This window comes from Pinus tabuliformis, chromosome 5_1 (assembly GCF_031772625.1).
Source record: "Pinus tabuliformis cultivar Carrire ecotype Pingquan chromosome 5_1, CPIR1, whole genome shotgun sequence".
Taxonomy (NCBI): Eukaryota; Viridiplantae; Streptophyta; class Pinopsida; order Pinales; family Pinaceae; genus Pinus; species Pinus tabuliformis.
This window is the reverse complement of record NC_142305.1, coordinates 903,056,574-903,082,833: the sequence shown is the minus strand read 5'-3', so window position 1 is coordinate 903,082,833 and position 26,260 is coordinate 903,056,574. Positions and strand designations below refer to the sequence as shown.

At 38.6% G+C, this 26,260-nt stretch overlaps 1 protein-coding gene across 1 annotated transcript in view; it reads right to left on the bottom strand.

Annotated features, from left to right (window-relative positions):
• Positions 1–26,260, bottom strand: part of CSTF77 (Tetratricopeptide repeat (TPR)-like superfamily protein) — a 409,448-nt gene that overhangs the window by 108,293 nt on the left and 274,895 nt on the right. The window contains exons 17-18 of the mRNA XM_089430577.1: positions 23,200–23,259; positions 152–304 (exon numbers count right to left, since the gene is read on the bottom strand). Of these exons, the coding sequence (XP_089286703.1) occupies positions 152–304; positions 23,200–23,259 (213 nt within the window). The remainder of the gene's footprint in view (positions 1–151; positions 305–23,199; positions 23,260–26,260) is intronic.

Genomic DNA, 26,260 nt, shown 5'->3' with positions numbered 1-26,260 from the left:
CTATCTTTCACTTAGCTACACTTCAACACAACATATAAAGAAAACATGTTTTATTGCAATAGATGAAGCATTAAAAAGAAGACAATAAAAACGAGATACAACAATAAAAACAAGAAAATCTGACTCACGGTTTTAAGTTGGCATACAGTACCTCCTGACGTGCAATGTGGTCCAAGTCTCTTGAAGAGCATGGCCAAAGGTCCATGAAAGAATACCGAGAAACAACATCTAGCAATGACCCCTCTAATGCTGTTGATCCTTCTTCTCCTGTTCTGGAAAGGGCTTCTTTTCTCCTCTGCTCTACCTGATATGAAAACTTTTGTTTCAGAAAATTCACAAAGCAAATCCCGAAGCACACTAATATCAGATAAATAAGCATCCTAATTACATTACCCACTAAAATAATACTATGCCAAATTGATGCTTTCGCATTTTACAGGAATGAGAAAGTAATTTACAAAATATGGATAAATACTATTGCATAGACTATAAAATCAATGGAAGTAGATCGTACAATGCTTCTCGATAACTAATTTCATTTCATTTCTACAATAAAAGTGTACCAGTGCAGTTTCATTATCGAAGTATTGATCTTCTCGCACCTAAATTGAACCATATTTCAAATATTGAAACAATGAATCCCTATCTCCTGTATGAATTCCATATTCTAACTATTGAACCAAACAGTAAAATTTGAGTAATGCTATCCCATTGCTAGAGTTGATGCACAACCTAGCCACACAAGCAGGTTCAGGATGTGCCTGTCAATACAAAGGATTTCTGACAAATTAATACACAAACCTGTCTTTACAAAAAAACCCAATGTAGGATCATCCATCCTGACAGAAATGTGAAAATATTATGTATGCAGACAAATAAGATCAGATAATCAATACCACTATAATTTAAGAATATCTTCTAGGTGCAACTAGACAACACTGCCACATAAAATTCTGCAGCTGGGGAAGAATAATCTCTTGTTCGGAAACCATGTGATAAGAACCATCCATGCCTATGATTTCTATCATCATAAACAGAAACTGTTTTCAATTGCAACTGTTGTGCAAATGTATTAGAGAGTATAGCATAATAGCTTATCAAGAATCTTTTGACTGCAAAAAGGAATACAAACTAGTGGTAAGGCAGAAAAAAGTTAAGCAGGGCCGAGTGGAAAAGAATGAAATTTATTAACACCATCACATATGCAAGCATCACAAAGAACTACAACACTCCATGTACCAAAAAGCAGTGGCCAGTGTTGCATGACAAAAGATTGCAAGTTGGGCCTTCCACATTGTATGATAAGTATCACATGACAGATTTGAAAAGAACAAGTTACACAAAATGTGAAGATAGGGACATCAGATGCCTCCAAAGAAGTTGCACACTGCCCTATGTACACAGAATTTCCTATTCTACTTATCACCAGCCATTAAAATTTCATTAGATGAAAAATGTTGCTCACCAATAACAGCAAGTGATCCAGAACACATCATTATACAATTTGTCATCTATCTTGGTATATTTTGGGTGAAAGAAATGGAGGAATAGTCCGGCAGGGCCCATTTTAGGGGCAGGGCCCATTTTAGGGGCAGATCCCAGTTTAGTGATTTGCCTGAAAACTTTCAGAGCCAATTTGAGGCATCAAACAGTGCTCACCTTGTCGACCACCATGGTACTAAGTGGATGCCAAATCAACCCCCATTACTCACATATGTGGACTTACAAAAAATTCTAGTTCCTCCAAACCCCCAACACTAATTTAGGGTTGAGGCATGCAAAAACCCTAACACTAACACTAGATGGCTGTCGAGCCATGTTGAAACCAAGCAGCTAGAAAAGGAAGGGTTTTCATTCTTTTGGTATTGTTATAGTTCCATAGTTGACCATAGCATTTAAGAGTGGAATATTGAAGCATACCAGAAGAAGTAAAAGATTCTATAGCAAATACGCAAACCAGAGTGTCCATAGCAACTCCATAGTGAGTGTCTCTTTCATTATACTTCCATTTCATAAATGAGAAAAAGTGGGCAGAGCATGGGCCTCACATTCTTGTTGGGTTTTCTCCCATATCAGGTTTCCCAAATACATCTTGTATTAATTTGTGTCGATGTTGTGTTCATTTGCGTGTTTCTTTTATTTTGGTCATAGTTATTTCCCTAATTTTTAGCACTGCACTGGTAATAATAAATTTGATATCTAACATAGCAAACTGCATAGTAAAAGATATCACAATATTGTAAGAATTGTTGTGATGAACAGTTCCAATGGAATATCCAAAGTAGTTTACAAATCATATCAACATTACAGCAGTTTTCTTTGGGAAATTTGTGGGACTTTGCAATACCCAAGAACTGGCTTAAGAAGGAAGTCTCAAAACCCTAGTAATGGAAGAGGAATCCAGTATTAACAACCATCAAGAAGAGGCAGAGGAAAGATTCTCAAAGCTGGAAAAACAAGTCACTGTTATCTCTCACAACATGGTCTTCCTCATGGCGGCTCTAGCAAAAAAGTTTCAACCTTTTGGGGAGGTTGATAGCTCTAGTTCAAAATTTCAATTGATGAGAAATGAGGAGATAATCAATACCTAGAAAAACAGCCAGAAAAAGAGTTAGAGAAAGAGCAACCAAGTTCTATTGTCATCACTTCTTCACAATCTTTGTTTAAAATGGACAAACGTGGACATGAAACACTACCAAGGTCAGAGTGATGTTGTTAAGTTGAATCATTTGTTGCACCAGTTAGAAGTCTACTTTAGTGTCCATAATATCTAATTTACCAGGAATCGGATCCAGATTCGTATCCAGATCCACCAATTTTTCGAAAAACTAGGATCTGGATATGGCAGGGAAACGGCAAGTACAAACAATATAAATATAGTTTTATAATTTTATATATATGAAATATGTTATTATTAATGTATATTTAATATGAATTATTATGAATATAATTACTATATATATAATTAATATTTTAAATTAATAGTCATATAATTAATGTATCTGCTAAACACAAACATGGCAGCAACATAATATGAAAGATAAAACATGAGAGTACATTTTTTATTAACAAAACATATACATTTATGGTACATGGTTTGACCATTGGGTTCCACATCCCAAGGTCTCTTGGACTTCCTTAGTCTATTCTGCTTCCACACTAACCCATAGAGGATTAGGTGTCCAACATTCCCCCCCTTAATCCGAAGGGTTATGTATGAGTCCAAGAAGAGAGTTGTTACAAAATGTACAAAATATGCATGGCAGCACTAGACTAAATGTGCTCTCTGAAATGTTGGTATAAAGGGCGGTGGTTTAAGGATGAACACCAACACTGGAACGCTTAGTGCAGTTCCAGGAACTCTTCCAAGTCTGGCATGAAGCTCAAGTCTTCTGGTAGAGGAAGTGTTCCTGATGTTTTGACGAGGGGAACCTTCAACCATGAAAGGGAGGTCTCACCCCGCATAAAAGGGAGAACTTCAACCTAAAAAGGGAAATCTCAACCTGTGATGGTTTAAGGATGACCAACAACTCTGGAATGCGTAATGCAATTCCTGGAACGCTTCCGAAACTGGCAAGAAGCTGAAGTCTTCTGCTAGAGGAAGTGTCCCCAATTCTTTGAAGAGGTATCACCGACTGAAGGCATGCTCAAGGGCATCTTTGTCTCTAGCTACAACTCTGAATCTGGTATGGCAAGTTGTGGCTTAGGCTCACTTGATGTGACTTTGAAGCTTGTAGATGACCGTAATTATTTAGACAAGTTTAAATTAATAATTTCTTATTAGTAAGTTACTTTATAAACCATGTCACTTTAATAAACTTTACTTTTTAAGTTTTGAATGGTTGATAAAGTTCACATTTAATATAACTATGCCAAATGGCCATGGTTTATAAACATTACTTTTTATATATTTAAAAAACCATGTTAGTTTAACACGTTACGTGTTTAATAGGTTACTTTAATATTTCTCGATATAAACTTTACCTTTTACCTTTTGAATGGTGTATAAAGTTCACTTATAACCATGCCAAATGGTCATGGTTTATCAACATTAATTTTTATATATTTAAAAATCTATGTTGAAGCCTCATTTTTTAACTCTACAAAACAAAACCACAAGAGTTAAATCATCGAACTCTCCCGTAAAGTTTATGTGAGGACATGTTGTAAAGTTTATCTGAGGACATGTTGACAGGAAGGAAATATACTTATGTGAGGACACGACTCATCACAAGGAAATGGCGAAATGCAGATATTGGCGGAAAGGTAAAGCCCAAAACACTGATCCATCTGCCTGCAACAGCGAGATGATGGGAATTCGATTTTCAATTTTACATTAACCCTAACCGTTGAAAAAGCCTTCGCTGGCCGAATAATCCATTTAACAGTGTGAAACCCAAAAAAATTCATTGTCTTGTCTATCCTACAGTGAACGAGTTGACGCAGGTAACACAGTGTTGTTGACTTGTCATCCATACGAATCCTGGGCGGATCAATAGCTATACATAAAACAAATTGCACGACTCTATGGACCAAGTTGAACACCAAGTACCATCTAAGTAGAATGTTGAGCCAACTAAGTGTATTATTTTTTACTATTGACCATAATGAGCTATTAGCAAAGGAAATCATGGAACTAATTGAAGAAAGTTGTCTAAGTCGACCCCTTGTTAATTAAAAAATTGTATTTTAATACCTTATGAAATAATTACGAAGTCTCCAACTTGTTGACGACTAGTAATTACTATTTTGAGTCAAAACCATCGTTCCACCAAGTTTCTAAGACGAAGGCATGCGAGCACAAGGAGACACACATGAGGGACAAGTGAGAGCACCCCCAATTTTTTGGGAAATTCAAGGGGTACTTCAGGGTATATCTGTGTATGTATTTTAAACATGATTCAAATTCAAATTCAATAATGAAATAATTGATTCAACTAAATAGAAACAGTAAAATATTGTATATATTCATTTAAACTCACCATTCATTATTCTAGAATATGATTAGTACTAAGAAAACTAATTGATACCAAAAGTCTAAAGACTGGAATAGTAAATTGAAATTATGCAAACTCCAAAATAATAAAAAGTGATGATTCAAAGCCTTGGTCTAAGATCATCAGTATCTAGAGTCAAGACTCAAAAGTTAAAACTAAAAATGATCAATTTTTTGAACAACTTTTTTTGAACCAAACTGTTGGTCGAATCAGTTGAACCCAAAGGGAAACAAGTTACAAATAAAATAAAAGAAAAGAAAAAGATGAACCAACAAATCAATCAACCAAAAAATACATAAATATTCAAATTTTGAAAAAAAAAACCTAAATATTCATGTGATTCCATATGAATGCAAACCATTATACATAAATATGCAAAGTTTCTCATATATATAGTAAGGGTGCATATAATGAAAAAAGCACTAATTGCAATCCATATTTGAACCAAAAATACATCAACAAAGAGGCTCTAGATGCTCTTTATAGTCCGAAAAAATTCATAATACAACAAATGCCTACATATCATCAAAATCGTTGCATATCTTGGGATTCTCATCAAGCATTAAAATAAGATAGAAAAAGCTTAAAATGTCAAGTCAAAGATTTTGTTAGAGTGATAGGTACAATTTTACTACGGTCATGAAAAAGGAGTTCAATAATCAATGCCCACAAACATTGAGGTACATAGAGGGCTTTGTGCTCTTGATTTAATGTTAGTTCCAGACCTTCATACATGACAGAATCCAATCGAAACGTTGCAATCCCCCCAATCCTTAAATCCTGAAAATTGTTAATTCCATTTGATTTTGAGTGGGATCTAAAATTCTACTTTCTCCATATGAAGTCCAGTGAGGTCAGAATCACTCTCAAACATTATGAATTAATTAATGGTAATGTTACAAAATTAAGTAAAAGGATGAAAATAAAATATAAAGGAGAGTGCCACTTTTAGTTTAAGAATTTAACATTATCATTAATTAATAGGTAGCGCCCTAGCGTTGGATATTAGGCTTACCCACTCAAATTATTGTTTTCAAGCAAAATTAAGGGGGGGCGCCTAGCCCTTTCCAAGAGTTGATGCCCACAAGCACCCCATATGGGGAAACATATCCCCCATACTGGGGAAACATTTCCCCCTGCATCTCCCCAAGTTTCCCCAAAGGTGGGACTGGGGAAACGATTCCCCAAGTGTCACAACATTGCGGGTGCGTGGGAAACGTGGCATGCATGCACACCAACCTCGAGGATGCATCGTCGCAAAACACTGATCAAAACTATCAGTTACCTAACCATTGATAGAAATCATAAGGAAAAATGTTTCTTGGGAAATTATTCCAATTGGTACGAAGTAAAGGTAAAAGTGTGTGACCCTGCAGCTATGGAGGTTGTTTGTCCCCTTGTAGGAACAAAGGCACACGCTAGCTAGTAAGACTCAAGGGAAGTGTATCATTAATGACACCAATATGTCCTCAGCCCCTCTTTCTTAAAGTCACCCCAAACTCTACCTTTTGGAAAGAGTTTAAGAGAAAGATCTCTCACATAGACATGGAATTTAGATTAAAATTAATCAAGATAATTGCATTTACTCTTAGTTTAAGTGCATTTCATGCTAACACATTTTACTATTTTACTTGCAAATTATTCATATACTTGTCATTGATGAAAATGTTTTGAATTGATTATCTTATTTACGCAAGTATCATCTTGTTCATTTTTGCAAATAAAGTTTTAACCTATGCTACCGAATCCGTCCACCCTGGGCAATGGATTCGCGGATCCCCGGATCAAAAACGGATTCGGATCCGAATTCACTTGGATACGCTAGAAAACAATTTTTTAACGAGTAAAAATATTTTGGTAATAACTTGACTTGGCAGTTTGCTAGTAGTCAACAATGCATTGCACTCTAACTGGGATAGTTGCTCACTGGAAGCTCAGAGAGTACATGCACATGCAGTGAATAAGACGGCCAAGATCATGCGGATGGTATTAATATCAATGGTTTTAGGATCTACAGACTTGGTAGTATGATGTCGGGACATGGTAGTATGACGCCAATACTGGAATTTTATTTATCAGCGAGGCATATGCAGTTTCACACATTTGAATTCATATAGTTACATATAGTTATAATATTAATTTAATTATAAAAATGTAATATTTTATTTACATTAATTTAATTATAACTTTATAAATCTGTTATATTTTATTGACATTAGTTTAGAAATGTTATAAAACAACTCATCGTGTTTATATGTTTATATTTTAGATATGTTATAAATTATAATATTATAACTTAATTATAAATATGCCATATTTTATTTATATTAATTTAATTATACTTTTATAGCTATGCTATATTTTATTTAGCATTAATTTAATTAAAACTTTTTAAATATGTTATACTTTATTTAAATTAGTTTAGAAATGTTATAATTTTATAAAGTAAATTTTGTTGTGTATATATATTATAAATTAATTATTCAAAATATAAAAAAATTGTTATTTTATTGTCCTTATATATTATAAATTAAAATTATTTAAAATATATCAAATTTGTTATGCACAAGTTTTAAAATTTGTCCATTATATTTTATATTAAACTTTTATATATTATAAGCTTATTATTTAATTCATATAAAGTAATGTGTATTAAAGTATTATTATTTATCATTTAAATAGTTTTGTAATATATTAATATTATAATAATTTAATTTTTATAAAATAATTAATGCAACTTTAATTATGAAGTATTGTATGTTTTTTCATGAAATTCATCAACACAATACAACTTGAGTGGGCCTGATAGTTAAGAGCATGTGTTTCCTCCTATGAGGTCACAAGTTCAAAACTAGAGGCGTAAAGTATGTATGCCTTCATAGACTTAGCAGTGAAATTGATGCGCAGAGGAGGGTCCCTTGTCCCACAAACAAGGGGGTCTATACACCAATTTGGTGTCTGGCTTGGCCATGACTTTAAAATTGGATAATAATAATAATAATAATATAAACTCTATTGTTGTTGATAGATAGTGATCACAATAAATTTGGACATTACTATCAAAAATTTTATTATAAAAATATATTTATATTAATCGTACTTGTCGTTTCCTTGCCGTATCCGAATCCTGGCTTTTCAAAAATCAAGCGGATCCGAATCTCGATCCGGATTTGAATGCGAATCTAGATCCGGATTTGAATCCGAATCTGTATTTGAATCCTGGTAACTTAGGTTTTAACGTGTTTCCCTTGCAATTCATTCTATATTGCTTCATTACATGCTTTGGATTTGTGAATGACTATACAATTTGAAAGCATTTCTTGAAAGAAGATTTTATAAATTGCATGTGATATCGTATCTTGCTAACATCTTTTGTTTGATTGACTGGGTTACCTGTGTTTCAATTTGAAACACTTCATTTTTCTTAAGCAAGTATTATTTATTTTCAAGCAATATTGAAGGCACTAGTTTTATGTATGTTAATCTTTGATTCATGTGTTGATGGTTATAGATTTCATTTCATATTGCACATTATATTTTCTCATAATCTCAAGTAATCCAAATTTGACATCTAGAAACCTCACATCCCCCCTTTAACTTAGTTTTCCATTTAGGGACCACCCACCTTAGTTTACCTAGGAGAGAGTTTAAACGGAGAGAGAAAGTTGGGAATAGGTCACAGCCCCATCTCTTAAATTTGCCACCAACCACACCTTGTGGGGTTAAGGGCTTTTCTCGCTAACTTAGGTGTATGTGTAAGGTGGAAGCAAACACCTCCACTTCTAATAATGTCATCTAAGGCATTGATCTTTCTTAGATTGTTTGGGGTTATATTTGTGACTCCTCCCTCGACCATTTAGGAGATTGTTGGGTCTAAAATGCAGGGGCAAGTGACAGTGGATCTTTTCCCTCTATGTGCCTATCCACTAGGTTGTCAGAATGGTAATAAGCCCCATGCCAATCTTAGTCTTGGCTATGATTTAATCATTAGGGAGAGATGTTATTAATAGTAAATACTTTACACGTATGCCATATGTTTTGGACTATTCTTAGAAGTTGGGAATCCTTTGTTTCACCTCTTTAGCCATTTTTTGGATAGCATGAAAGAAATTTTTAAGAAAATTCGTTGTAGTATTTACTTGGAGGTTTATTGCAATAGATTTGGGAGTTTTATAACACCAGTTTGAATAGATTTTGACACTTTAATTGTAGAAGGTTTATTAGGAGGAGCTCTTCATTTACAAAGTCCCTTCGAATATTTTTGGACACATGCCACTCTAATCTCTTCTCTCTATTCTTAGATTTCCCTCTTATATAACCAATGTACAAGCAATGAATAAGGGATTATCTACAAGAACAATTTATTAGAACTTTCTAAATTTCCATTGCTTCCATCATCATTATTTTTAGTGTAATTCAGAGTTAGCATCAAGCACATGTGGTGGTTGTACTTCTTCACTGCAACATTGTGATTGTACCTATACCATCGATATTGGATAAGTTGTAAAATCTTGTCTTTCCCAAGTTTTAGGAGGTTTGCTGGTGTTTTTTTCACCCTCAAGGACTTTGTTAATCCTGCAACCTGTAGTAATAAAGACTTATCAACATTTGCTTGGCAACTATTTCATTTTGTGCGTAAGAATTTTTATCTTTCTTGGACTCTTGCTTGCCCTTTTGATACATGCTTGACCAAGATTACTTGGAAGCCGGAGCAGGAGCGGGAGCGGAAGCGAATTTTTATATAATATATATTTTTATATATTTTGATGCATATATGTCAAAAAAAGCATGTAGAATGATGAATTAGATATAGAAAGCATAAAAACATGGAATGAACCATATAACATCATTCATTTAGAAGTTATAATATTCATCAACCACGTCCACAAGTTAGTAACATACAACATATCAAGACTCATGATTCATCAATCTTAAAGTTTCAAGCTTTCAAAACTTGATATATAACATTTATCATCATTGATCACTAAAGTTGTAACTTGTACCTGTAACCATTAGTAATTAACATTACCAAGTAACCAAATGATAACAAAGAATATCTAACATGAAATAAAATGTTTCAACTTTCACCAAGCATCATATTTATAATTCATTACTAGTGAGTTATAAATGCCAACTTCAAGCTTCAAACTTAGATTGTCATATAATGTTTACAAAAATTACCATAATAAATATGAAAGAGTCAATAGCTATAAAATGTACTAGAAACTAGAAAAGACAAGCAAATCTATTATCTACTGCTTGACCCTCTTGCCACGAGAAATTTCTAATTTCTTGTCTCATGCTTTATTGGGAGTCTCTCCTCCTGCATAGTAAAACGGCCCTAGTGCTCTTGATTAAATACAATTTCCATATTGTGATATCCCTAAGGAAAATTAATAGCAATAAACAAAGCATGCATAGAAAAACACACATAAATTTTCACACAATATTAAACACCTAGAAAAACTCCAAAATCTGCGCAAAACTGAGCCATTTTATTATGATAAACAAGGGGTAAAATATGAGATCGAAATGTATGCACCGAGGCTTTCCCAAGGTAAGCTAACAAGACCCAGGTGATGAAATCAGTTGCTCAACCACTAGAAACTCTCACCCACAAAAGCTTTGTGCTGGACCCAGAAAACAACCTGCAAGAAATGGTTGCTAGGTCCTCCTCCAATGCTCAGAAAATTCCGGGAAATTAACCCTGGTTTCTCCACAAATAACCCACCAAAACCCAGAAACGGTTTGGCCAATTGTTCACCTTTGAAATTCCGTCCAATTTCCACTCACCCCCCTCCAGCTAATAGGTATATCAACCCACCTGAAAATATCACTGTTGATGGCCCCCAAAATGGCTGCAATACTCAGCAAATTCCCCTTCGGAATTACCCCAGAAGTCTTAGCCCTCAATTCGTCCTCCCTAACTCCCACATGTGGTACAAAGGTACCACTGTGCAAGCCCACACAATCCCTGGTGATGGTTGTTTGGCATAGCAGACTCACACAAAATGGAGCCCCGAAAACACTCCAAATCTTCAGCAAATGATGGCCCTAGGTTGTCCCTGAAAGCCCAACAAATCCCCGACTCCACAACCAGCTCCTCCAAATGCAGTGTATTTCCCTTTCCTGCATCCCACCTGTTGAACCAGTTCCACAAATTCGCTTGGGAAGCTCCCAAATCAAAGCAGAAATAATGTAGGTCACTTCCTTGGGTCGGCACTCCAAGTCCACCGAAGGTAGGGTGAGATTCTCACTTGAAAATCCCGTGTAATCAATAGCACATGCAGACTTGGCTCTTAGCTCAAGCGTGCTAGTCAAGTGTGAATGTCAAAATGATCAAAGATAGCCAAAATGAAGAATGCTCCTCCTATTTTAGTCGTTGGGCCTCCAATTTCCCCATGTGAGCCCCATCCCTCAATTTCCCCATCTCTCTTTCCTCCATGAGAGCGTATTATCCAAGGAGAGTGTATTTCTCTTTGGGGTGGCCCCCACATCCACTAGCAAATCAATTTCCCCTTTCTCCTTATGTTGGAGCCTCCTTTCACCTCAAAATCGCAAGTGGGACCTTGCAACCCCCTTTTCTAAGTTGCCACCCAAAATTGACAAAATTGGTCAAAATTGATATTTAACTTAGCAGCCTTGCTTAAAGGGAATACAGAGTCCTCCCTGCCAAGATGTTGCTTGTCCCCAAGGAACTACAAAGTTGGATGTTGTAATATTTGCTCACTTTCTCAAGTAGCGTCCTCATCTAGTAGGTTCCTCCATCTGATCAGGAACTCCTTGATGACTCTATTCCTCAATCTCCTCTCCCTACTCTCCAAAATAGCCTCAGGCTCCAAAACTAGATGCCCATCCTCATCCAGTGGGGGCAACTCAACGATGGTTGTCACACATTATCCTAGTACCTTCTTGAGGCACGAAACGTGGAATACATTGTGCACCTTGCTCCGAGGCGATAGCTCTAACTCGTATGCCACTTCGCCAACTCTCCTGGTCACCCGGTATGGGCCATAAAAGCATGGTTGTAGCTTCTAGGCCCCCTTTTGTTTCAGCTTAGACAATTTGTAAGGTTGAAGGCGCAAGAAGACTAGGTCCCCCACCTCAAAGTGTCTCTCAAACCTGTGCTTGTTTGCATGCATCTTCTGTTGGTTCTGGGTTGTCTGCAAATTATCTTTGAGAGCCTTAAGAATGTTTTGGCTCTCCTATATCCAATCTTTGGCCCTTAGGACGCAGCTATCTCCAAAAACAATGTCAGCGAAAGATAAAGCATCATACCTATACAAAGCACAGAAAGGTGGCAAACCGTTGGACATGTGATAGGTAGTATTCTAGCAATACTCCCCCAAGTGTAGCCATCTCACCCATGCTCGTTGTTTCCCTGTCACATAGTTCTACAAATAACCCTCCAGCCATTTGTTAACAAACTCGGTCTGCCCATCAGTCTGGGGGTGGTAGTTGATGCTGGGTGTAAGCTTTGTGCCCACCAACCTGAAAAGTTCCTACCAGAAAGCTCCCATGAAGCGGTTGTCCCTATCACTCACTATGGTCTTGGGAAGACCATGCAACCGGAAAACCTCCCTGAAGAACAACTCTGCAACCTGAGAAGCAGAGTACCAGGAAGAAAAAGCAAAGAAATGAGCATACTTCGTCAGTCTATCATGGCCCTATGCCATGGGAAGACCTATGATGAAGTCCATCAAGATGCTCTCCCACTTCCCCTCCGGAATAGGGAGTGGCTGCAATAACCCTGCTGGATGAGTCAACTCCCCCTTGTTCCTCTAGCAAGCCTCGCACTCCTGTACATGCCTCAACACATTCCCCTTGAGGCCCTTCCATGAGAAGCGATCTATCACTGTACTCCAGGTCTTCACGAACCTCTGGTATCCTGACAATGGCGAATCATGGGCTATGTGGAGTATCCTCTACCACAACGGTGAACCGGGAACGAAGTAAATGTGCTCCTTGTAGTAAATAACATTTGCCATCATAAGGTAGTGCTCATCCCCATAGGTACCCTCTATGATCTCACACACTTGTCAATCCTTGGAGTACTCCACCAGCAGTTGTGCTTTCCAATCATGGCAGATGCTCATGAGGGAAAGTGTCACGGGCCTCCTAGATAGGGCATCTGCGACCACGTTATGCTTGCCCTTGACATACTCAATGTCAAAATCATAGGCCTAAATCTTGTTGACCCCATTCTATTGTCTGTCATTGAGGCCCTTCTACACCAATAAGTGGCAGAGACTGTTATGATCAGTCTTCACTCTAAATTTGTTACCAAATACTGTCGAAACTTGGCCAAAGCATGCATGATGGCCAGCATCTCCTGATCATAAATCGAATACATCCTCTCATGAGTAAGGAGCTTCCAACTCTTGAAAGCTATAGGGTGATTAGGGCATTGGTCAACCCAAAGGGCATAACCAAAAACTCATAGTGGCCATAGTGACATCGGAACGCTGTCTTGGGGATATCCTGATCCCTCACCCAAATCTGATGGTACCCCGAACGCAAATCTATCTTAGTGAAGTTCTTCGCTACTCTAAGCTCATCTATGCGGGGAATGGGGTATCGGTTCTTCAACATCTTATTGAGGGCCCTGTAGTCGATGCACATCCTCAACGTGTCACCCTTCTTCTTCACCAAGGCAATTGATGAAGCAAAAGGGCTAGAGTCGGGCCTGATGTGTCCCAATGCCAACAACTCATGAATAGCCCTCTCGATCACATCCCGACAGACCTTGGGATGTCGGTATAGAGTCGTAATCACTGCCTGCACTCCTGGTTCAAGCTCAATAGCGTGCTCAAAACCCCTGTTAGGTGGTCTGGGCGGAATGTCCCCAAACACTATACCTGTCTAGAATAGCTTGTACATCTGCATGTGGTGGTTGGGGCTTACCCCCTACATTAGATATCCTCAGCTCCATTGCCCACTCTATATCACCATGTCTCAAATCAACCTCCATCTTGTGCGTCGACACTGTCTGTGGAGGGTATGAGTGCATGCCTCTCAATAAGACCATCTTCTCGTCACAGCCTGTGAACTCATCTCCAGCTTTTGCTAGTCAGTAGTAACACGCCCAAGTGAATACCGCCACTACACATCAAGCACCACGTTGGTATCAAGAACATCAACCACAAAGAAGTGGTTCATCATAAAGTAATTCCCCATCACTATTGTCATCCCAGGAACGTATCTAGTGCACTGCATGGTACGGTCTCCCGGTACCAAAACCGAGAACCCCTCAAAGGACTTTGTGCGTATGCCCCTCCTCTCCTAAATCTAGGCATCTGCGAAATTGTGGATAGCCCCACTGTCTATTAGTAATGAAACATGTTTCCCTTGCACCATGCCCCTGATCCTCAAAGTGAGGTACTTCGGCACTCCCCAAAGTGAAGTGACAAAACCTGCTGCTAGCAAGAAAGGAGCTCCCCCTGGTGGGGGTGGTGGACCTCTGCCTCCTCCCCCAGCCATAGGTGGACCTTTATCTCCAACATCTACCTCTTGCTCCACATCATCATCCGTCTCATTGTCAAAAAATACCTCTATGAAGTGGGCCTTGCCCTTGGTACATCGATGTCCCGATGCCAATGACTCATGGTAGGTGAAGCACAACTTCCTCCATCAGAGATCTCTCCTAGCCTCATCATCCAACTGGCCAAGCCTTTGAATGTCTCTTTGTAGTTGGGATCTGATGTCTCTTCCCCTCTGCTGGAATATAGGCCTAGTGGGCATCTACACTCTAGCCCTGACAGAGCATCCTGCAAGTCTCGAGCTCTACCAACTGCGTCCTGCAAAGTGGTGGGTCTGTTGGACCTCACCAACCCCCTAAATGGCTCTGCTAGCCCCTCCAAAAACATGACCCTCCTAGCCTCCAATAAATCTGGTTCCATCACTAAAAATCTCAGAAACTCACACACCCATTCTACTTGAGTTGTGTCAACTCTCCAAAGTGTTCCTCCAGGTCTCTCCTCTCAAAACGCTCTAGTACCAACAGAGGTAAATCCTCATAGGTCGTAACTCCCGCATGTCCCATCGTGGTCAACCCACGAAACCACCAATAATGGGCTTCCCCCTCTAAGCGTAGTGTGAAATTTTGATTGCCTCCACCTATGTCATCTGGTTGAGTTGGAAATAAACATCCAGCTTCTCAACCCATGCCCTCGCTGAGCTCTTAAGGCGATCCATCAAAAGTCAGGAGGAATAACCTCCACATCATGCATTGTCAATCAGTGTCATGTGTGGAGCCTCCTTCACTTTGTCCTCACTTTGTCCCCTACTCCTATTGTTGCCCTTAAGCTGACAGAAGTCACTAAAGGTGATGGCCTCTCTAAAATTAGGTCCATAAGAATGAAATTGAGTGTCTGTGTGCTTAGTGTTTTTATGAAACACAGGATTGTAAGCCAGTTCGATGGAACTTTGATTATCGCAATTGATAACCGTAGCTTTTGTCTCTTCTTCTCGTGCATCTTGGAGAAGTTTGCGCAACCAAACTACCTCACATGCTGTTGCACACATAGCTTGATATTCTACTTCTGCCGAGGATAAGGCTACAGTATGCTGCTTCTTGCTGCACCAAGAGATGATCCCAGATCCAATGCTAAAGGCGTAACCTATAATTGATCTTCTATCATCTAAATTTCCCGTCGAATCAGAGTCTGTATAACCTGTCAAGATAACATCAAATGAATCAGAATACAAAATACCAAAGTCTAAAGTTCCTTGTAGATACCTCAGTACTCCTTTCGCTGCAAGCCAATGATTCTCATGAGGTTGAGTCATGAACTGGCTCAAAACACTAACTGCATAAGCTAGATCTGGCCTCATTGTAGTCAAATAGATAAGACTACCAACCAACTGTCTGTACAATGTTGCATCTGCATTTTTCGAACCATCATTCACCTGAAGTTTGCTATTCTGTTGTAAAGGTACAAATGCAGCCTTACACTCATCCATTTTAAATTTAGTCAACAAACTCTTAGCATACTTACCCTGGGACAAGAAAGTTTGGCCTGAATCTCTCCAAACTTCTAGACCCAAACAGTAATGCAATTCTCCAAGGTCCTTCATCTCAAATTTATGTGATAACTACTGCTTGATTTCTTCAATGAGGTTGTCTGCACTTCCTGTCATGATCAGATCATCTACATATAAAGAAATCAGCACTATCTGCCTCTCATCATTAAACACAGTATACAAATTAAGATCATTTTTGCTCCATTTATAACCATGAATGAGGAAAAATGAATCAATTTTGTCGTACCAGGATCTAGGAGCCTGTTTTAAACCATATAAAGCTTTCTTTAATCTACAGACTAAATGCTCTTCTCCCTTCTTAACAAACCCCTCAAGCTGCATTAAGTATACTTCTTCTTTTAAATCACCATTTAAGAAAGCAGATTTAACATCTAATTGATGTATTTTCCAATGATGCTTAGTAGCTAAAGCAATAATCAATCTAATAGTATTTAATTTGGCTACAGGGGCAAATGTTTCCTCAAAGTCAATACCTTATTTCTGGGAATACCCCTTTGCAACCAACCTTGCTTTATACTTATCAATAGATCCATCTGCTTTAAATTTCAACTTAAATAACCATCTGCAACCTATGGGTTGTTTACCATGAGGAAGCTTTACTAGATCCCAAGTATTATTCTTAATAATAGATTCATATTCCTCCTTCATTGCTTCCTTCCATTCACAACTCTTACTAGCTTCATGAAAATTAGAAGGTTCCGCAATGTTTAACATACTAGTCATGAGCACACAATCCCTATACCGAGTTGGTAAATGTTTTTGCCTGTTAGATCTCCTGAGTGGTGGGATGTCCTCTATTCTACTTTGTTCTCCTCTTTGTGGACTAAATTCAATTTTCACCTCTTTATCTTGTTGTTGTTACTGTTGTTGTTGCTGTTGATTGATCCTTGTTTCAACATCCTCATCTAAAAGTAAGGGTACATGCCATTCTTCATTATCTTGAACAGGATTTGCATCATCAACCTGTTCATGGAATACTACGTCTCTACTAACAAACACCTTGTGAGTAAAAGGATCAAACAACTTATAAGCCTTATACTCACTGCAGTATCCAATGAAAGTACATTTAATGGCCTTTGAATCTAACTTCTTCCTGTCTTCTTTGGGAACATGAGCAAAAGCTTTACAGCCAAATACTCCAAGGCAGTGTTGCACTAATCAAGAAAAAAAATTAATCGATATATATATCATTGTTTTACAACCAGGCCGAGTCAACTCGGAAACGGCCTGGTCAAACCGAGCCGATAAAAAAATTTACGACCAGGCCAAGTAACCGGCTAGGTTGGCCGAGTCAACTATGACTCGGCCTAGTCATCCAATGACCAGGCCGAGTCATAGTTGACTCGGTCAACCAGGCCGAGTCCGTATTGACCAGGCCGGGTCAATGAAAACCGGCTGGGCAGCGTAAATCATGTTTTTTTTTCACTTTTTTGGTGTTTTTTGGTAAAGTTAAATAGGGTTTGTGGATTCCAAAGGGTAATGGTAAATTGTTAAATGCTTTTGGGGTCCATTTCCCCCTCCCAAACTCTATTTAAGACAGCCAAATGCTCTCATTTCACTCACAGCAGTCTTATGCATTTGAGTGAGAGTCTTCTTTGAGAGTTAGTGAGCAGTTCTTGAGCTTGTTTTGGAGCAGCAGTGAGGAGTCTTGGAGGAGCATTGTAGCTGGAGTGAGGAGCTTCTTGGGCAGCCATTTGGAGCAGCATTGAGGCGCTGATTCTTGGAGCAAGCTTGAGGAGGCAGTTTGTGCCTGGAGGTATTTTTTTCCACCCTTACAAATCTGTTTTTGCTTAGTAAATTTTAGGTGCATATCAAGAAAGCTTAAAGAGTGTTTTTTGTCAAATAAATGAACATTGGATCAATTTTTTTTTTTTTTTTTCATTTTCAGATTGTTTTCCTAGTCAAAAAATGGCACCTAGAGCAAAAGATCCTGCTTGGGCATATGTTGAAATGGTTGATAGTCAAATGCAATGCAAATTTTGCCATAAGAAAATTAAGGCAGGTCCTGGGGGGATTCATAGGCTGAAACAACACTTGGCAGGGATTAAAGGCCAAATTACCGCATGTCCCTCTGATCAAATTGGGGAGATTAGAAAGAATTTGGTGGAAAGCTTTGAAAAATTTAAAGAAGATAAGGCTAGGCAAAAAGAGATACAGGATGAAATTGGGAGGAAGAGGGAGATACAAAGAATGATGGCTGCCAACCCCCACTATGATTTTGAGGGTTCTTCCTCTATCCCTCAAACTGAGGCATCCAACCCTTTCCGTTATGTTCCTCCCTCTTTTGGTTCAGTTCAAGATAAGGGAAAGGGTAGAATGAAGGGTGATGTGACTATCAAAAGTTATTTCACTCCCTCCTCTCCATCAGATGCACATGGTCCTGAAGTTAGTAAAGGTCAAATTCAGCCCACTTTAGATGACCATTGGAAGAAAGAATTGAGGGAGACTGCTTGTGACTACATAGCTAGATGGTGGTATGATGCTGATATCCCCTTTAATGTTGCTCGTTCAACATATTATGAGCCTATGTTTGATGCCATACATGCTACTGGAAAAGGCTTCAAAGGCCCTACTATGCAAGAGCTAAGGGGGGTTCGTTTGCAGAAAGAAATTCAATCCATTAATGAGTATTTGCAAGAGTTCAAAGACACATGGGCAAGAACAGGGTGTACCATCATGTCAGATGGATGGACTGATCAAAGAAACCGTACCATCATAAACTTTCTTGTCTTCTGCCCATAGGGAACCATGTTTTTAAAATCAGTTGATGCATCTGATAAGGTAAAAGATGGCCACTTGTTGTTTCAGCTATTGGATAAGGTTATTGAGGATGTGGGGGTGGCTAATGTTGTTCAAATCATCACTGACAATGCCTCTAACTATGTTCTTGCTGGTAAACTGTTAGAGGAAAAACACAAGACCATCTTTTGGACCCCATGCGCTGCACATTGCATAGACCTCATGCTTGAGGATATTGGAAAATTAGATTGGGTCAGAAACACTGTAGATAATGCCAAAAGCATAACAAAATTTATCTACAATCATACATTGGTTTTGAGTCTCATGAGGAAACACACTGGAGGCAAGGATATTATTAGGCCTGCCATCACTAGATTTGCTACACATTTTTTGACATTGCAATCTATGCTTTCCCAGCATAGAAACTTGCAAAAGATGTTTTCCAGTGATGAATGGAATCAAACCAATTGGTCTAACAAACCAGAAGGCAGAGAATTGAAAAGGAAAGTCCATGATGAAACTTTTTGGAGAAAGGCAGCAGAGATTGTGAAGCTTGCTGAGCCACTGGTTAAGGTGTTGCGGTTGGTGGATGGGGAAAGGTTGGCTATGGGCTTCATTTATGAGGCTATGGATCAAGCAAAGGAGCAAATAAAGACAGCATACAAGGATAGAGTGGCAAAGTATGGGCCCATTTGGGCAATCATTGATGAAAGATGGAACAATCAACTCCATCGCCCTATACATGCAGCTGGGTATTTTTTGAACCCACGGTATCATTATAGAGCTAAGGAGTCAGGAGCTTTGAGCGGGGAGGTCAGAGATGGACTGGTTGATTGCATTGAACGCATGATCCCATCGGAGTCTGATCAGCTGCAGATACATCAACAGGTCACATCCTTCAGCAATGCAACAGGTACCTTTGGGAAGAACCTAGCAAAGATTGCAAGAGAAGCAGATGAGCCAGGTAAACAAAAATTTCAATTTTCAATTTCTTAATGGTTTTACAGTTTTACTTTTTTTATTAAAGACTAAAGTTTGTTAAATCATTTATAATTTGAAAGTTAGATATAATTTGTAATTTTGTTGAGCTTCAGCCTTCATCTAACTCATAATTCATTACACTCCTATGTTTTTTGCAGCACAATGGTGGGAGGCCTTTGGTGGCCAGTGCCCTCAATTGCAAAAGTTTGCAATTCGTATTTTGAGTCAAACTTGCAGTGCATCTGGGTGTGAGCGCAATTGGTCTGTCTTTGAGAGGATTCACACAAAGAAGAGAAACCATTTGGAGCAAAAACGGTTGAATGATCTAGTTTTTGTCCAATACAACCTTCGGCTCAAACGGAACCAATTGCTGAACAAAAGACCTGATTCAGATCCCATTGTGTTGGAAGACATTGATCCAACATCAGATTGGGTAGTGGAGAGTCGTGCACCAGAGTTTGATCCTGATGAGGATCTTGATGAACTTGAACTGGAACATCCACTTCAGCCTGTTCAGTTGAATGCAGATCCCGATCCACCAGCCTCAGTCTCACAACCAGCAAGGACTCCGAGGAGTAGGACTCCAGTTGTAGGTGCTTCCTCTGCTCAGCCACGACAGAAGCGCAGCCGCATATCTACTCTATCTCAGCTTGCATCTGCTAGTGGTACTAGCACCACTTCTACAGTTGCAGTTGGAGACGATGATGATGAGGAGGCATGGGGCCCCTTGTCTGACTCTGATGATGATGATGAGTCTGATCCAGAGATTGGTCGAGATGATCTTGGCTCCTCTGGCAGTAGCCAATAGTACTAGTATTGGAGTCTGGTCAGCATCACAGTTTACTTTTGTTGTAGAGGCCATTTCTAGCCTCCTTGGTTATTTGTATTTTGTTTTGAGTCTTTCACTTTGATCATGTATGACAGTTGACTATGTAGCCATTGGGTACCATTTTGATATAATGGATTGGTTCATGAGCCTACTTTGATCATATGTTGTCTTCCATCTATATTATAATGCTATGTGTTTGGAAACATGAATGAAAATCTTTAAAATTATGTTTAAAATATTTAAAATTATGTTTTTTTATAAAAAAAATAAATATTTAATGTATTTTTTACAACGACCGAGTCATTGAAATCGACTAGGCCGAGTCATTACCGATTCGGAGTCGGAGTCGGAGTCGATCCTCGGCCGAGTCGGAGTCCTGGTCGGAGTCGTAAAACACTGATATATATATATATATATATATATATATATATATATATATATATATATATATATACGGTATATATATATATATATATATACCGAAATACAGTTTTTTATCCATATTAAATTGCAGGTTGCAGTGTATCTAATCAAATTAAAATATAATTACTTCTCAAAGTTCATAGTTTACTTTAAAAAAAAAAAAATAGAATCAAAATTTACTATTTAGAAATTTGAATGTGATATGCTTGGTCTTGATTCTTGAATATTCAATGTTCATTGTTCATGTACAACTTACAAGCACATAAGAAAATAACTAAAGTCTAATCCTATTTATTTCCTCTGCACCTCTTGCGAGAAAATGCCACAGCTTTCCCTTTCCCTCTAGATGTAGATGCTGGTGCTGGTGGAGTTGGCAGTGGAGTTTGCTATGCCCTAGAAGCTAAAGAACTAGAAGTAGGAGCTATAGGAGGTAGACCACGTCCTCTACTGGTGGCAGGAGTAGCCCGGGCAGGTGGTGTCACCTGGAAACATTACAATCTCCCAATCCTGAAATCCTGAAAAACTAATAAGTCTGCTGCATTTTGAATGAAATCTAAAATTCTACTTTCTGCATATGAAATCCAATGAGGCCGGAACCACTCTCAAACATCCTGAGTCATTTCATGGTAATGTTAAAAATTTAAGTAAAAAGATGAAAATGAAGATTAAGGAGAATGTCATAAAGATTAAGGAGAATGTCACATCTTCATGACATTCTCCTTAATCTTCATTTTCATCCTTTTACTTTAAGAATTTAACATTACCATGAATAGCATATCAATACTAGGGCCTAGAATTGATCATTAAGCTGCCCCACTCAAAAATTATTTGTTTCTTTCAAAAAAAATTGCAGCTTATGCAGGCAATGATTTCTATCAACGGAATACGTGTTTGCCAGATGCAGGACACGACGAAAACCAGCGAATACGTTTTACATTTTACAGGACACGATGAAAAACATTTTCGACACGTTTTAGGGCCCTTTTCGTGTCTGACACGTAAAATACGGGACACGGGACCTTGGAGAACGTGTCCTGTGACTTAGTTTTCCATGTATTGTTTCAGCATTTTAGGACAATTCAAACTTGATGTATTTATATTTAATTGCAAGTTTATTTCAGAACAGCAATCCTTCATTGAGATAAGCTTCCTGTTTCAAGTGTTGACTCATTAGATCAATTAGATATAAACCCCTCAAGTTAGCAAGCACTAACTTCAAAGTGAGAGGATATAAGTGAAGTGGCAATGGCTTATTCCCTAGTGTAATCTGGACTTCTCTCAGCATTTGCAAGGCAGGAATTTCCTAGTGATAACAGGAATGATCAACGGCATTTAAAGGCTGATAGTCTTACACTGCAAATGCTACAGATGTCCCACATTTGGATATGGTATCTGGGTCCATACCTACACAGTACACACATGACAAACGAATACTATGTTGTATGTATCAATGTCTTTCTAAGAAATCAAAATATCACTGGGCCGTAGGGTGTTGTAGGGTAGATTTAAGAAAACTGGTGATCCATTTAGGAAAATCATTTCTTTCTAAGATACGCAATGTGATATTTGATAGGGTAAATCTAGTAATTGACACCACTAGGAAGACAATTGCATTCCTAAATATTGGGTTGAAATCACGCATATTGCATAGAAGTCTCTTGGTGTTGATATAGAGATGATTACCAGGGTGCAAAGATCCAGTGTAACTCATAACAGTTCAGTGAAGCAAATGATTTTCATGAACAGCATATATATACAATGAATGCATCAGGTATATTGTATACAGCGTGTTTGGAGTTTGGACACACATCAGAGCTAATAGTTAGCAAAATCTTCTTCAATGTACATTGTAAAGCTTATGTGGGATATTGATTAATAGATTTAAAGGCCCTCTAAAGTTATCTGGCCCTTGTCGATCTAAATATGATTTAGAAGGATAAAATGGAGGATAGTGGGCTTCTACACAGAAGCCCCAACTTGTGAAAAAAAAAAAAAAAAACCCAAAGCTTGCATCTCAGACTACAATTGCCTCTTTTGCTGATTACTACAATATGTACTGAATGCCATAACAAATATCAAGATACTCTAGTACAATAATTCTTCATCAAATTCAAAGAACTGGAAGTGGTGATGCCTGACACAATGAATGAATTTAGAAATTGCAATGTAATGTGAAAGACTGCGTACCTTTAACATGCTTGTTAGATCACCATATGTTTGTTCAAATTTAATGAAACGATTCCATACCTGCCACATGCCAAAAGTATAGTTAGACAACACATATGTTTTTAGGTTCATGAATCCGTTCAAGAATAATTCTACATCTACTACAGGCCAAATAAATAGTTAGAGAACAAGGTAGAAAACAGCTCCAATAGACCAGACATGACATAAGATTCGACACAGTTCATAAAATTGAAAAACTAGCTCAAATAATATTTTAATCGACACATAATTGCTTGCTCTATTAACAAACCAAACAAACTATTCCAGCAAACATTCAAGAAGAGCAAGCCCAGCTAGTAATAAACCAAAACATAATACGCAGCACCTACAGTTTTGCCTGCATGTACACAGATCAACTAGTTGGAGACCCTGGTTTGATTATTGACCCATTTATGTGTTACCACCTAATCCACACCTGGGTTAACATGTAGAAAATATTTAATCCACTTGATGTGGCCTTGGGGGCAAGTCTCGATTTGAGCAGCTGCCGCTCAAATTTCAACTCCCCCGTCAAGGTCCCCATTGTGGACTAGGATTAATATTGAGTCAATAGAGTCATTGTACAATTAAAGAGACCCTTCTTGGGCTTTGAAATCATGCAAAAAGGTTTATTATTGAGTAAAATATGATTTATGTAACCTCCACACCAAGTCGGCCCAAAGGACATCAAGTTGGCCTATGGGACACCAATTCGACCTCACCTAGAGCCTATAAATAGAAGGAGATCGAATTCATTTGGAGTATCTTATCTCAACCAAGTTCGATATCTCTAGTGAAGCTGGAAAAAGTGCGAAGTGGGTGAAGGAAGTCAAAAGAAGTTGAGTTGGGTCAATGTCAAAGAGAAAAGGAAAATCTAAGTTTTTGTGGTACTCTCTCTCTCCTTCAGTGCCTAGTTTGGGAGATCGAAGTCTTTCAACTGTTGTTGCTACCTGATGCCATTAGTTGCTGCATAGTCGAAGTTGTTGGGGTGGAAGTGCTGCTACAAAGGGGTCGAAGATGTAATATTCCTAATTAGCCATGGCTAATTGGAATAATCGATTTTGCTCAATTTTGCCTTCTATAGTTATTTATAAATAAAAAGGTGAGGAAAAGGGGGACATAACTCACCTTTAGAATAAATTCACTCCCTAGTAGCACAACGTTGTGACTTAAAGGGGAGCCAAGGGGGCCAAAGGACCACACAGAGATGGGGCCCACGCAGACACTTGGAGGGACTGCACAGATGGAAAGGAACACGTGGCAAGAGAGGGACTGCGTTGGAGGAGGTGGGCCTTGGGATTGAGAGAGGCCAACGCTATAAAGGAGAGGGGAGCCTCCTCATTTTGTCATTCGATTATGTGCATTTGAGCTAGTCACTTCGACTTAGAGCACACTGGTTGTTTAGCTGGTCTGCAGCACTGTTTAGTGCATCAAGTGTCTCCATTCGAAAATCTCACCCTTAGCCCCGGGCGACTTCGGGTGCCTGCTCCGGCAAGGTAGTTTTCAGCTGTCTTTTGCAAGAGGATTGATCTTTGGAGTGAGGAGGAACTGAGCATTTTGGATAACTGCACAGTCTTGAGAGAGGGACGCAGTTCTTTTGGTCGGAGTTCCGGATTGAGGGTTTTGCAGAGGGTTTGAGCTAGGAGATTGAGCAAGGGATCAACTCGTGCATATTGGAGGATTTTGGCAAAGTTTTGGGCTGAGTTTTGGTGGATTCTATTCAGTGGCAGCGCAGAGCCTTGAGGGACAACGTAGATTCTCAAGGGGCTGATTTTCGGAGGTCGGCTAATTCACAAAAGCTTTCTGGGTTTCTTGAGTAGAGTTTGATTCCAGAGTTACAACATTTTTTGAGGGGAACAACCATAAATCCTCATTTGATTTCCAGCAGTAGCAGCAGCACGGCAGTTCTCCAGCAGCTTGGACACAGTTCAGAGAGAGGCCATTCCTTTTCTATTCTGAGTGTATTTCTTCACTTGCCTTGTGCAAGTCGAGGTGCCATCTTTCTGATCACCTCTTGTACTCATTCCATTACTCAGTATAATAAAATGGCTTAGCATTTCTCTCTGCATTTCTTGAGTATCTGCTTATATTTCATGTTCCCATTATTATATGTTGTACCACTGTTATTTTTATCACTTTGAGTTTCCTGGTCACTATATCATTTGGACGTATTTGGTTGTAGTTTGCTTGGGTTTGAGGGATGTCCCAGAGACGGAATATTATAGAAGATCTGGAGGGCTGAGTTGGTGGAGGGAAGGTTTGGTCTAAATCTAGGTTGAAGAGTCTTGAAGAAAACTATTGGAGGAAGGGAATTTTTGACCGGGCATTTTCCCCTCGAGAGGGGTTTTGCCCTGGCATAGTGCCTACATTTGTGATCTTCATACACACAAAATATGGTAATTACTTGATGAAAAATAAGATAATAAAGAAGTAAAAGAAGCCAACATAACTCACAAGTAATTATCAAGAAAGAGGAATCAAACCGTAATCTACTTGCATTAATTTCAAAACAAATAAAGGGATAAAAAATGGCTTTGTGAAGTTATAATGGTGGTGAAATGATTTGCTTTACAGAGGATGCAATATGAGGTTCCTTCTGGGTGCTTCAGATCTTCAAATTTGGCAAAATTTCACCAAAATTTCCCCTTGTAAACTCGTTGACCTACTAAAATGTGATATTCCTAATTAGCTATGGCTAATTGGAATACTCGATTTTGTTTAATTTTTGCCTTCTATAGTTATGTGTAAATAAAAAAGTGAGGAAGGGGGACATAACTCACTTTAGAATAAAAAGTCACTTCCTAGGTAGCACAACGTTGTGACTTAAAGGGGAGCCAAGGGGGCCAAAGGGGGACGCAGAAATAGAGCCCACACAGACACATAGAGAGACTGCGCAGGAGGGAAGAAGATGTGGCAAGAGGAGAAGCATGTTTGAGGAGGTGAGCCTAGGGATTGTGAGAGGCAGAGGCTATAAAATAGAGAGGAGCCCCCTCATTTTGGATCATTTAGTTATGTGCATTTGGAGCTACTCGTTTCGGCTTCT